This window comes from Lagopus leucura, unplaced genomic scaffold (assembly GCF_019238085.1).
Source record: "Lagopus leucura isolate 7727_CA_CO unplaced genomic scaffold, USGS_WTPT01 Super-Scaffold_741, whole genome shotgun sequence".
Lineage (NCBI taxonomy): Eukaryota > Metazoa > Chordata > Aves > Galliformes > Phasianidae > Lagopus > Lagopus leucura.
The window spans coordinates 11509008-11523685 of NW_024962256.1; the positions used below are offsets into that span (position 1 = coordinate 11509008).

The 14678-nt window shown below is 44.4% G+C and overlaps 1 protein-coding gene across 1 annotated transcript in view; it reads right to left on the reverse strand.

Annotated features, from left to right (window-relative positions):
- Positions 1–1219: 1219 nt before the first annotated feature.
- The window catches only part of TCERG1L (transcription elongation regulator 1 like), a 63113-nt gene continuing 49654 nt past the window's right edge, over positions 1220–14678 (reverse strand). Inside the window, 5 exon segments of the mRNA XM_042863571.1 lie at positions 1220–2162; positions 3084–3202; positions 6411–6500; positions 10967–11102; positions 14548–14617. Of these exon segments, the coding sequence (XP_042719505.1) occupies positions 2006–2162; positions 3084–3202; positions 6411–6500; positions 10967–11102; positions 14548–14617 (572 nt within the window). The 3' untranslated portion in view covers positions 1220–2005.

Consider the following 14678-nt stretch of genomic DNA (forward strand, 5'->3'; position numbering starts at 1 on the left):
AATGCTTCACAACTTTCTTTTCTTTGAAGTCCGAAGAATGAGATCACATATCCAGGAAAAGAATATCTATATCTCTATATAAAGAGACTTACCTGAGAAAAAGGAGCCTGAACCACCACGGAGAACACCAAGGGTGATGCAGAGCAAGGGGAGATGCCTGGAAGGCAGCAGAGCCACTGCCAGGTGTAGCACTGCCTGCAGGCTGTCCTGCACCAACAGCAGGCATCACTCACCAAATATGTGGAGTATTTCAATATATAAAGTTTTAAGCTGAGAAGAGAAACCATAGCTTTCCACACTCACATGGGCTCTAATATCACAGACTTAAAGCAGGGCTCTCACTGGAAGCCTTTCCTGCTGCAAAACATGGACAAGGGACATGCAGTGTCCAGGCTCTGAGCCCTCAGGGCTGCAGCACAGACCCAGAACCACTCAGTGGTTATGGCTGAGGCTGCTGCAGAACGAGGAGGAATGGGTTGATGGGCTGGAGGAACAACTTCCTGCTCTTTTTTTTTTTGCTTTTCTTTTTTTCCCCACCCAAAGAGCTCAAGTTTATTTTCTGGGACTCTTTCAACAGAGCAGACCAGGATCTGCTTCCTGAAATACAGAGGTTCTGAACATATGCAATACCATAGGAATCTTTTCATTTTGATAAGGGCTCTTCTGGTCCAAGAAACCCAGCCTTTAAGCAGTTCTATCAGCACTAGCATCTTCCTCCTGCAAGCAGCTGAGCCTGTTTCTGCTGACATGTTTTCAAACCCATTTTTAGCCCAGCCCCTTGTTGCTGCCACAGGTTTGCTCTCTGACACCAATCAGGGCCCTTCTGCCTCCCCACCCACAGCAACCTGGGCCCTGAGCAACAGCTGCAGGCAGTTGTCCCCTGCTGCCACAGCTGCTCTCCTTTTGCAGTTACCAATGATGAGGCTTGCCACAGAGATCAATACCACACTCCCAGCAAGCCAGTCTGCCATTTGAAACCTCAAGCAGTTTTGTTGCTTGTTGCTGGTATCCTCAGTGTTACACGCCATGTGCTCTCAATCTGCTCATGAGTGCAGCTGGCTTCAGTGGAAATGTGCATGTGAAGCAGGAGCCCCAGGAGCAATCAGTGTTGTACCTCTCGAGTCAGAACTGTGAGACCAGCGCTGCTTCATCGGGCATTTCCAAAAATGTGGAAACTTAAAAAAAACAAAAAAAAACCCAAAATCGGCTTAAAATATTTATTAATTAAAAAAGTAAAATATTTAATTTATACAAAGATGATGAGAAAAATCTCATGCAGACTTTCCACATACAGGAACGTAACTCAGACCGCGATGGTTGTACAAAAGAACGCCTTTACGGAACTCCGACAGAGCAGTGCTGCTATCAGCCCGAAGCACCACCCATGGGATCAGGAAAGCTATTTCTGGAAAGGAGAGTTTCCTATGGAACACTGGCCAGGGTTTTCACACTCTTCACTAAGATTAACGATTAATATTTAATAGTACTACTCAGAGAACTGGACACAGACATGTGAACGCGGCAATGGATCCCTGCATCCCGCTGCACCTCCGAACAGTTTGTGCTAATGCAGAAAGTTGCCAAAAGATTGCGAAATGATCAAAATATCTTGAGATTGTTATGGATGGCATCTGTTTCTGCTTAATTACAAATCTGCACCGGATTCATAATTTGTGTGTATTACAAGTAATTTGCATAATTAAAACAATTAAGGGATTGACATATCACGGCAATTAGAAATGCATCAAACTCTGGATGTTGTACAAAAGAGAGCTTCAATATGAAACATTAATTCCTTGGGAACAAATATCCTTCAGATTCCTGCAGAACAACCTTCACAAATGCTCCGTGTGTTCAACAAACACCATTCAGAGAAAGTTTTTCTCAGGGATATGCACTCCGTCCTTCCGCTGCTGCGAGGTCAGCCTTTGCTTTCACCTTCACTCGGGGTCCTTCCTGCAGTCCCTGCTTTAGCTTCTGCGCTCATTGCCAGCTCCAAGCAGTTTTATCTCATTTTCCGTAGCCTTACCCTGTTTTCTTTGTCTCTCTTTTTAAGGATAAGTATGAACTGATTGAAAAAATGCTCTTGGTCCTTCTTCTTCTGAACCAGGCGGAACCTCTGATCCCTGCCATACTTCTCTGCAAACTCTTTGAATGTCGTTCTGCAGAAAAGACAGAGATTTGAAAGCTGCAGCCTTGCAGATGTGGCTTGTAGGAAAGGCATGGCCACGCGGCAGCTGGAAGCAGCAGGATGCCATGGCCAAACCCAGGTGCTGAGCACAGACCCTGCACCAAGAGCACAAGTGCTGCTGGCAGCCCAGCCTACAACCCACCAGCCCCCTGCTTACGCTTCAACCCCTGGGCTTTAAAATCTCACAGGTGCATCGTTCTAGCAATGGTTTCTATCTCAATTTTGTGTTCACAGCGCTATGGTTAATGACGGATGTATCGTGTGAATGCTGCAGTATTTCTTGTTGGCTTTAAGCACTGTGCAGACTCATAACAGCCTTGTGGGAACAGACCTGCGTGCTTGTCTTTACCGCACATCAAAATCAAGCTAGGGGTTATGACCAAGGTGAGTTTCCATGGAGAGCTTGGTGCAGGTCCAGAGGAGGACCAGTAAGATGATCAGAGGGCTGGAGCACCTCTCCTGTGAAGAATGGTTGAGAGAACTGGGGTTGTTCAGCTTGGAGAAGAGAAGGCTCCAGGGAGACCTCATTGTGGCATTCCAATATTTGAAAGGAGCGTATAATCAGGAGGGAGAACACCTGTGCCACATAATCCTACCATATATATGCACATAAAATACACGTGTTATGCAAAATATTACACATTCAAAGTGAAAGAGAGAAAAAAGAAAAGGAACAGAGAGAAAAAGTATGTTCTCATTCCCAGTAATATTCGCAGTGAAATAGACTAAGTGCTACAAAATGTTAGTAAAGATATGTCAGCACAGCATTGTAACAATAGATGTAAAACCTTGCCATGAAGAGTGCATTCTGTTCTACAGCGTTCCAGGACTGATAAGCACAGACTAAATTAGAAATTTTATCTTAACAAATCTTCATACAGCAATGCCATACCTTGGTGACAGCTTGGATTCTTCGAGGAGCTTTTTAAATTCTTCTTTGGCTAACAGCAATTTGTTCTTCTTTTCTTTGTACTCTTCTCTTATCCTGGTCTTGACAAACTGTTCAAATATCTTTCAAAATAAGGAAAAGTGATGTAGTATTTACTAATAAAGGCTTTGTGGCATTCATGCTTCACTGACGGGCTGTCGATCCCAAGAACCACAGCTCCTATCTGCCCCCAGTATCTACTGACTGAAATGCAGCTGAATCTGTTTCAAGGAACGCTGAGCACATGCGGTCAGGAAACACACAACTGGAGAAAGGCAATCATTGCACAGATAATACTTCACTTAATCATTCAGTAAAACACAAATCAAGGCTTCCTTACTTCAGTGTCATGCTCACATTTTTCTTCCTATAGCATTATTTTTTGTTTCCACCTTGTATCTGTACTTTGCACATACTTAGTTTAAACCTCACATCTTTCCCAGCTTGCTCTCATTCCTGAAAATGTCTGTCTGCTAACCATTGATATTTTGCAGGTTACCCCAAAAAAAGCCCAAAGACCTTTCAGTTCAGCTGCCAAAAGCCATGAGTTTACCCATGGCTCTCTGCACACATGGACCCAAAAGTTTGAACGCTATTGAAGGATCTAACAACCTTCCTCCAACAGCATCTGGCAGCTAAACACGCATCGCAGTGCTCAGCAGTGGATTATGGGCATCTTGGAAAGGCTCTATGTCTAAAATCTCAGCCACCTCCTTTAATCACATCTTTAAGTACCAAAACTCCAATCCTGCTGGCCTTGTGCTCTACAGAATGTTGTACACTGAGCTGCTCTGCAGAATGCTACTGGCTTTCCGTAGTCACCATCCATCTCTTTCCACCACAGATTATACACATCATAGATGATTACTGTGGTTACAACCAGGTTGCTTTCTCATCAGCCAGGGGGGATGCACAGGTGCAAATCTACATTTCAGGCCAGCGTAAGCATCTGAACTGCAAAACACATTTGGTATGGTATGTTGCAAGGGGAAGAAACGGCACTGGAAAATAAACATCAACAATGGCCATGCAAGAAGTGACAACACAGGAAATCTAAATATATAATATTGTATCCAACTGCATTATCTGAATATGAGAGAAGGCAGGAAAAGGAAATAAAGAAAACATGAGAACTCTTACTGCTTGCCTTTCCATTATCAGCAAAGATATTACAATGGTAATAAATCAAAGCTAAGTGCTAGCTCATTACCTAATAGAGTTGCCTCTTTACCCTTCACTGTCCCTATACTTAAACACAGCAGCATCCTTCAATGCTTGTAACCCTTCAGAGAGTATCAGTCAGCAAGTGGATCAATCTATTGTAAATCACAGAATCATAGAATTGCTCAGGTTGGAAAAGACCTTAAAGCCCATCAAGTCCAACCACAACCTAACCATCCTACCCTAACTCTAACAACCTTCCTCTAAATCATGGCCCTGAGCACCACATCCTAATGGTTTTTAAACACATCCAGGGATGGTGACTCAGCCACCTCCCTGGGGAGCCTATTCCAGTGCTTAACAAATACTCAATAGCAGATCATTATGCTCCTCAGGCTGTGCAAGGGCACGGCAGCCCATGGCAGGAGGAAACCCCCCCCAAGCCCTGCTCTGCCCCTGCATCTTGCTGCCCCTGCCCTGCTGATGGCAGACAGCAGAGGGCTGGGCTGGGCCAGCTGTGCTCTGGCACACACTCACTACTCACTCCTCACCCTTTTCTGAGCCAGCTTTCATCCCTAAGCACCTCCGGTATTAACTCATTGCTGTAACTTACAAAGCACTCAAGACGCTCGCTATGTGGGCCACAGGCAGCATCTGCACTATAAACGTTTCCATGTATCTAAATGATGTCTTCTACTGATTTAGGCTGTACTTCAGTAAGTATTTCATTAAATCAGGCATCTTGCTTTGCCCAAGCCTACCTTTCTTCTTCAACCACTTCCCAGAGGAAAAAGAGGTCTAATTAAAGGGAAGCACTCACGGGGAACGTCTAGAACTCTTAACTTCAAGTTTAGTAGCGAAAATAGATTAAATACATGGCACATCCTCCTGAGCTGAATTCTCCTGGGCCATGGCCAGTCGAAGCACACTCAATGCTTATCCTCTTCCTCCACAGCTGGCAGCCCAGCTTGCTCACAGCCAGCACCAGCCCTCGGCCCCTCTGCCAGCACTGACTGCACCTTGCAGACGAGTCCATGGTGCTTCAAGCAAAGCTCCATATCACATAATGTGTGTTCATCATGTATTTTTATTACATCATCTCTGTGGCTGATAAAGTAGAAGAAGAATGTATCTCGATCGACTAATCGAGGTCTAGGTTTTGTCCTTGCTGATTCCCTGAAATAAGATGAAGGCTCTTTGCTTAGCCTCTTCTTTAGCAGTATTTTCCACTCTAGCGGTTTTGCTCACATTTTCATTCCCGTATTTCATTATTATTTTATTTCACTTTTTTTTTTTTTCAGGAAAGAAAATATTGGAAAGGCAGTAAATGAAGATGTATGTGCCCAGGCCCTCAGCAAATAACTGCAGCAGGCTCTCTGGAGAAACCACAAGACAATAGGAGGCCCAGTGCAATGGAAAAGACATAAGAAGAACATTATTCATCATGTTATTTCAAAAACAGATCATTCCACATTTAAAATTCTTTCTTTTCCAGGATGACAAAATGGTGAGGAAAATGAATGACCATAGCGTAAAAGAGTTCCCCTTCCCTGCCACATCCCTGCATCTCTCCTAATTTTTTTAGTCTAATCTACAGCCCTGGAGTCCTTTTAGTTCCTTTCTGATAGCTAATGCCCAAGTAAACAGGGCAGAATAATCTCTGCTTCTCCTGTCGCTTGCCCATTCAAATAGGTACAAGCACAGCCAATGTGCCCCATCTACTTAGTTACTGCAAAATATAGCTAGAAATAGTGCCAAATTCATAGAAAATTTTCCTAAGTAATAAAAAGAAAGCGCCCTCCCCACAATATGCAGCAGGAATCAGAGAGGAAACATTAGCTTGTGGCCATCAGCCTTCCTAGAGCCGAGCCCCAGACACCAGTGGAACTCGTTCCTACAACCTAAAAGGCTGCAGCTCTTCTCTATGGGCTGACTGACTTGTTGCCATTTGCTTTCCAAAGGGTGGCAACACTTCTCTGGGAGCACAGCCTGTGTCAAAAGCCACAACTCCAAAAAGAAGTGTCAACTGTATGCAGCTCCTTTTATCCTACCAAGACAATTACTTGTTTCTTACGGTTAATTTGGGAAATGTTTGCCACCAGCCAGAAGCTACACCAGGATAATGCTCACCTGCTTACGTTCCTCTGAATTTAGTAGAAGGTATCGTGGGTCAAACACGATTTTGTGTAACTCTTTTTCCCATGTTGAAAACGCTGAAACCTGTGAAGTATACAAACACAGTTGCAATAAAGAATTTTAGTAAGGATTGAAAACAAGGAAATGTTCCAAGGTGAGACGAAAGCGTAGTTCAGAAAGTTAATGAACCCTCTCAAGATGCCTCAGAGCAGTTAGAAGTTGCATTTCAATCTGTTTCTGGCAATGATCTGGTTGCACCCATGCCATTAGTATTGATTTGCCCTAGGACATCTCAGTGAGTATCTGGAAGACACTAATTCTACTTTTTTTGATGGAAAGAATCTGCAGCAGAAAGGGAAATGCCCATTTCATTACCCGCTTTTTAAGACACAAGTATCAATTTCCATTTAATTAGGTACATCAGCTTTAGCTCCCCTCTCTTGCAAAATTTAACTACTCACCCAAATGAAGCTGTCAATGCACACACGTACTGAAGAGCTAACAGTGATATACATCAAAATATCACATTATCTCATCAAATTTACCACTTTCATCCAAGGGGGTAGGTGTCACCATCTGCATTCTGAGGCTTCCACCTCTTTCTACTGAATTCAGCCCTCAGCAGTGGTACCCTGGATGTGCACCCAAGATCACTGCATCATTTATAGACCCTCTGCAATGCAAAATGACAATGCCACACTCACAGAGGTTCTTCCATGTTCTGAGGAAGCCCCTCAAGGTGGTGAGCTGTAAGGACCACCCCAAACTGAGCAGGGCCATGGCACTCATCAGCCCTGGGAGTTTTATGGAATGATGTTCCATAAAAAGTGTGAGGCAGAGATCCCCAGCCTGATCCTGGTATCTCAGACAAAATCACTGTTAATTAGTTTGCTACAGAAAAGTCCTTCATAAGATAAAATATTCCAATCACTCCATCTAATTGCAAAGAAGAGTAAATTTACGAAGCAAAAAAAATTAAGTATGTGGAGTATAATTAAAGTAGTCTAATTAACAATCAGACACAAAGGCTTTCGTGATGCCAAGTAGGTTGAAGTGGAGTGGGAGTGGAGCTGGGGTGGGAGATGGGCTGGGGCTGGGGTTGGGGCTGGCTGCTGAGGCAAGGGGCACAGCACTGCTTGGAGAAGGTCCACTGGAAGCTGCCATGGGAACAAGTGCCTGGGGCCAGAGAGGGGAAGCTACAGACCTTAGCCAGGAAGATTTGTGCAGGTGGTGCATCACTGCACTGGTATCTGCAGGGCAAAATAAGGAGAGTAGGAATGTGCACCCCACATTCCATTTTAATTAGGGTGAGGGCATTACACAGCTACCACGTGCTGAAAAGCCACCAGTGGCACAGATGTTCTTCCTTAAGTCGTGAGGTTGAGTTAGGCTGAAACCAGACCCTCCCCGCACACTGCAGGTCTGGCAAAGCCTGCTCCAAATGTCATCTTCTTGTGACGCAGCCCCCATGCCCACGGCTGCAGCTTGAGGCAAGCATTTTCTGCTGCTTTAGAGAGGTCAGAGGGAGCAATTCCTTTCAGGAATGTTGCTCCTGGACATCCCTTCTGCTCCCAGTACAAAGGTCAAATCAGCCTAGTTAAACTCAGTTTAACTAGTTTAAAATCAGCGCTAGTTAAACTCAGGCAAATGTGTAATTTAATCGTTCCTTTTATGGCTGTTCCTTCAGTAACCGTTGGCTTTCACAAACTGCAGGCACACCCCTGAAAGAACTGCTGGTTGCAGACGTTTGCAATTTACCTGTAGGTACACACACTGTTCATTTTGGAGCTCTGCAGACATATGTTCACATTCTGACCCACCTCCCCACAAGTGCTGCATTGTCCTTCTCCCTCATCCAGGAACACATCATGGCGTGGTGGGGTTGCAGTTCTTCCCAGAATACAGAAGGACCTCTGCAGCCCGATACCAGCCCAGAAAGAGAGCAATGGAGAACTGAGCTTCCCTCTGTTTCCCAGTTCAGATCTCCTGCTTTTTAATCTGAGTTCAGAGTGCAGTGAAAAATCTCATGAAAAAGCCATGTACTGAGTTGGAGAAGTATATTTAGAAGTGAAAGGATACCTATCTGAATAGCTGGTTTTATTTTTTCCTTCTCTTTGGAAGCCCAGCTACGGTAGCACATTGAGAGTTTGGCTTTGATGAAAAGATTGATAAGAAGAGAAAAGTGAAGTGCTTGCTATTTCCAGCAGGTGCATTTATCTTCATCAACAAAGGCTTCCCAGCCTGAGGCAGACACTGACCCAAGCAGAGTGATGCCCACAGCAGACACACACCAAGTGGCACAGCCCTGCCTGCCAGCCCCCACCCCAACTCACATTGGAAGGGGTTAATGGTCCTTCCAGTTGCGGTCTGGGTTCTGTCTGAAAAATGGGAAGAAAAATAGGCTGCACAGAAACAACAATAAAAACAATCCAGTCTGTTTTCCTGTTGTTCTGTGCCGTGTGCTGAGATTGAGAATTACTTTGATGCAGGATGGCAGAGGTTAAAGGCCCTCACTTTTACGCTTACTCATATTAAGGAAGCAAAATCTGGCTGGCAACAGCGTTTTGAATTCATATCCTTTTACAGTTTTATTGCACGGACATCCTAGAAAACAGAAGTGTTTCCCAGAAAGGGGAAGATCATAGAATGGCCTGAGTTGAAAAGGATGACCAGGCTGCCCAGAGCTACATCCAACCCAGCAAGGTTATTTAACTTGGACACATGAACCCCATGGCTGTCTGCAGAGGCTGCAGTTTGTCCTCAGGACTTTGTGGAAACTGCAGAACTTCCACAAAGACTGCATCAGAGATTGCATTTTTACATGGGAAAACTTGCTATAGACTTGGGAATAGCGCTGCCACCTCGCATCAGCGCTGTGCCAAAATCACATCTTATTTTTAATTTTACAAGCAATATTCTTTTACTGAAACATTTTAAGTGTGAGGATTCATAACAACGCTGAAAAACTCCATCTAGTTCAAGCTCTTTGTAATGCTGCCAAGAGCCTTCTCGAGAAAAACCAACATGACAAGGAAATGGCAGCAGGCAGCCATTCCAGCAACCAGGCTCAAAGAAGAGTGGCCTCAGTCACTGCAGGAGATGCCAGCTGATCCCACCCAGCGCCTTGTCAGACCACCTCGAAATTCTCTGGGTAAAAGCAAAGAATCCTATTACGTACATATTTGTAAATAATAGCAAAAATAAACAGCAAATTCACTGCAGTTCTTATTTTGATGAGCGAGGCAGAGTCTTAAACTGGAAACGCTTGAATCCTGTTACCGAATAATCCCAGTACCTCTAAATTTTGACTTATGGTCTCCTGACTTAAAGTATGTCAGTGGGAGCCTTCAAGCTGCATTCCTTTATGGCATTTCTGTGGTTTTTAAGCATAAATAACAAAATGCATGAATAAAAGTGTGAATGGTGTGGAGGTAATTTACTGCTGAACTTCTGAACCTGTGAAGTCTGCTGACTAACAGTGATAACTTCTACAGCTTTACTGGCTAACAGCACACACTTGTGATTCTTTTTTCTTCGCAGAAGTTACATAAGCTTCTATGCAATGTGTATTTGAAGAGTGTTGGAGGAAGTTATAGAATCTGCATGCACAACTGCGCTACACACACATTTCCATTTGCAGGCATAGGGCTGAAGCATACTACCTTTATTAATTCCATTCCTGCTGCCTTGAAAATGAAGGGGCACTGGGAGACAAAAATTTTGCACTGGCGATTTTATATTTAAAAGCAGCTGTATTGTTGATGGTAACCTTTAGAGGGGCAGTTGGACGCAGGTTTATGAGTGCTATGGCAGAAAATAAAAGTCAGGGTGAAGCTCTTTACAAAACCAGTAACAGGATGCTGTTACTGTGATCTGTGACTCGTATTTCTCTTTTGGTCATGAGGCTTACAGTGCTGATGGACTCTATCTGTAAATTGAGTTTATGCTCCATCTAGCTGCTCATAACCTTGCTCAGACCCTGGGAAAATAGTAAGAGAAATGGCCAAGGGAAATGGTCCTGGGACCACACAGTCTTCCCAGCAGGTCCAAGGACAGCCATGGAAGGCCAGAGACACAAACAGGTTTTCTCTTCCGAGCCTCCAAAATGCCCATTAATGTCCTAGCAGGCTGGACATGACCCTTGTGCTGCCTGCCAGGTGACACTCAACCCATCTTCCATCCTTTGTCCATCACACAACACAGCCCTGGAGTTGTGCAGGGCTGCCGGGGCTCCCAGCACATTGCTCAGCACAGTGCTGAGCCACGGGTCCCAGCGGAAGGAGCAGTCACCTTTGGGTGCACACATAAGGACTTACTTGCAGCTGCACCAGCTAAGGGCTTTCAGTTATGAATGGCCACACTTCACTGGATGGCACTGGGGAAAAGCCAAAGTAAAGAAACACAGAAGCTACCCAGTGAATAGAAAGCACCCTCTCAATAATTCCTCCTTGGAATGCCAAGCCATAATCTCACCATGATTCCTGCACTGGCCAGACGTAATGCTCTCCCCTCACCAAGGAGGTATGCTGACCCAAGGATGTATTCCTTACCCCTCTCTCCAGAAGCATATCTCGGAAATGAGTGATGCGCTCCTCGAGGGGCGGTGTGACCTCCGCTGCTGCTGGTTTCCCATTCCTCTCCTCTGTGCCTGCCTTCCCCTCGTCAACGACCTGGCAATCTTCTGTTCTTTAACAAGGCAAGACAGAGAACAGTTCAGCAGTTGTAGCCTTGGGAGGGCATTTTTAACCCTTTTCACAGCCTGGCAATCCATCCCATGTACAAACGTGCTAGAGCACCAGTGGCCCTGCTGCTGCAGTGTGAGGGTGATGCTCTCCTCAGCTGTAATCCTACATCATTGGTGCAGTCACTGGAACCAAAGTTTTTTTCCACCAGATCACTGCTTACATAATTTTATCAGAGCTAGAGACCATTAACACTGCATTCTCACCCTACTCTGGCAAATGTCGTTTTTGGAGGTCCCTCCATGCGTCCTGGCATGCTTTGAGCATCCTCAGTGATGAGCTCATAGAATCACAGAGTCATGGAGTGCATACTTGGGTTGGCAGGGACACCAAAACCCCCGAAGTCCCACCCCTACCACCAGCTGGGTGCTCTCCAGCTCAGGCTCCCAGGATCCAGCCGTGGCCTGGGGCATCTCCAGGGCTGGGACAGCACAGCTCCAGGCAGTGCCAGCAACTTCAGTTCCTCTAGGGAAAGAAATCCTCCCTGCCATCTAAGCTAAATCTTCCCTCTTCTAGTTTCAAGCCAGAACTCAGACTCCTGCTCTGGGTCCTTCCTACTTCTTCTCAATGTCTTCAGCAGAGTGGACGCAATAAAACATGGAGGTGCTTTCTGGGGAGACCAAGAATCTGGGAACGATCACAATGTACATGCATGGCTGCTGGTAGTGAGCTGCTTTGATTTTTAGCATCCTATTAGGCATGACTGCATTTGCTAATGATGCAATTTAGTATACAGTTTTGTTCAATACTTAGGTTTGGAATTTCTATGTGAAAACTCTTCCTTATTTCCAAGCAAATGGATTACATCGGTATGTAACACGAGTTCTAGTACACTATCTTCCCTCTACAAATAATCACATTACACTTACATTTACCCTAAAATGATGTTATATTACTAGCGATTTCAAAGATATCAGATTGTTTTCCTTTGCAGAATGACAGTGAATTTCGTATTGCAACAGCAAATGTTTTCCTGTAACATGATCCATGAAAGGCCCCATCCAATTTCTACGATGAGCAGAGAGCTTCTTCCAGCTGAAACTGCAGAAATGCTGCACACTGCTCAATCAGCTTATATCACAAGAGCCTTTCTCTCCTTCAGTCTTTCTCAGGAAATTGAAAATGATGCTGAACATTACCCTGACTTGCTTTTGTCTCACGCCAGAGATTACAATAAACAATATAATTTGCTTCAGCAGATAACTGCAGAATCATAGAGCGGTTCAGGTTGGAAAGGTCCTCTAAAGGCTACCTGGTGCAGTGAGCAGGGACACCCACAGCTCATCAGGTGCTCAGAGCCGGCACCAGGCTTGTGCAAAATCCATGAGAGCAGAAGGGTCTCGCTCCAATCCGCAGCCAGCTTTGGGCTGGATCCCCCACTGGCTGTGGAAGCAGTTCTGTTCTTACTGATGTACGTGTAATACATCAACGTGAAGACAGACATCAGTGCGAACACCAGAAATGACAACTGACAGAAGTAATAGAGTCAGAAGGCTCTACCACACAGCTGTGTGATGACCCCTCTGGCTGAATTACGATGCACTGCGCTGGAACTTTGATGCAATCGCTTCTTATCATCAGCACGGGGCTCTCTCTAGAGCAGATGATTTATTGTGTGTCAGAGCATCCTATCATATACCAAGGCAACAACTTCCAGAGAGGGAGCATAATTAAAACAGCATAGGAATTGCTGCATGTTCTAAAACAAAACATGAAAGCACATAACCTCATCTTAGTCATATTTAATCAAAAAAATCAAACCACTAATATTGCAAAGAGAAGTGAATAACGTGCCTGTACATAAACATTTTTCAGGCTGTTCAGCATCAACATGGAAATGCACATGGAAGCAGGGAGGCAGCATGGGAGCACAGAACTACAGCTGCAGTGGGAATACTTCAGGCATGGGTTACTGGTGCTATCCCACCCTCTGCTGTGGGATGTCTCAGTCCCACTATTGAAAAAGATAACAGGATAACTACATTCTAGTCTGAAATGAAAATCCTCAAGTATTTTACATGTCAAGGACTATTAGCTGCAGCTTAATATTCATACATTTAAACGAGCATTGAGGCCGTGCTTCTTTAGCAAAAGATCAGTATCTAAAGCTCCATCCACAAACCTCTGCATTCTGCCATTGTTTCAGGGCACAAAGCAAGATGTCAGGAAATCTTTACATGTTATAAAAGAGAATTTAAAATTCAAAGCAGCTGCAGAAATCATGGGGCGGTTGGGGGATATACGCTCTGCTGACAGAAAAATAAACACTCCAGGGCTCTTTGGTGACAGGTCAAACTTCTGAGGAATTGGGATCATCACGACGAAGTCTTAGAGTCTGCTGTGCTGTCAAGCCAAATCCTGCTTGTTTGTTTTATGACTAATGCCCTTGACTTTCATGGGACTAATTGCCCAAGTACAACAAATGTGAACTTGTTCCTGCTAGTCTAGGAATTTATTCTAGAAGTTAAATGAAGACAGGAATAATGACAGAGTTCCCAGCATCCAACACTTGCTAAATGATGATTATGCCATACATCAGACCCTGTGCAGGATCACAGTGTTGGTCCGCAGGCACTGCGCTGGACTGACATTGCCCAGCTGGACCCATGTGACATAATTTTCTGGAGGGGGATATCCTGATGGAAATGAAAAATAAGAAAACAAATTCTGGCAACATAGAACAGAATGGAAAAAGCCCTACAAAGACAGGCTGAGGGAGGAAGCTGGGCTTGTTCAGCTTGGAGAAGAGAAGGCTGTGGGGTGACCTCATTGCAGCATTCCAGTACCTAAAGGGAACCTACAAACAGGGGGGGAGTCAAGTCTTTGGAAGGGGAGATAACAACAGGACAAGGGGAAACCGTTCTGAGTTGAGGAAAGGAAGATTCAGGTTGGATGTCAAGGAGTTCTTTGCTATGAGAGTGGTGAGGTGCTGGAACAGCTGCCCAGAGAGGCTGTGATGCCCCGTTCATCCCTGGAGGTGTTCAAGGCCAGGTTGGATGGGGCCCTGGGCAGCCTGGGCTGCTGTGAAATGTGGAGGTTGTTGGCCCTGCTGTGGCAGGGGGTTGCAGCTTAAGTATACTTTTATACTGAACATCAATTTTACATTAAGCTTACAAATCCAAAATAAATACTAAGAGTACATATTTACTACATACTTAGTATTAATATATACTTTCAATATTACGTGTTAAGTCCTTAGATTCTTTGAGCGTTGAACTCAAAGGATCTGATTTTTTTCTACATAATAATATAAATCTATAGAAACTCTACTGAGGAGCAACCATTCAACATAAAAGAGAATACTGTTATCTTCTATTTTCTTTGCATTAATCAGTACCATAGTTTAGATTCCCAACATTAAATATAGGTAAATAAACATTAGGACTTACTTATTTCTCTTAATTTTGATGCTAAGATCATCGTTTTCATCTCCTGAACAAGAGCTCACATTTTTATCTGCTAAAAAGAAACAAACAGAGCAGTTAGGTTTGAATTAGATAAATGGGCAGACAATTCCACA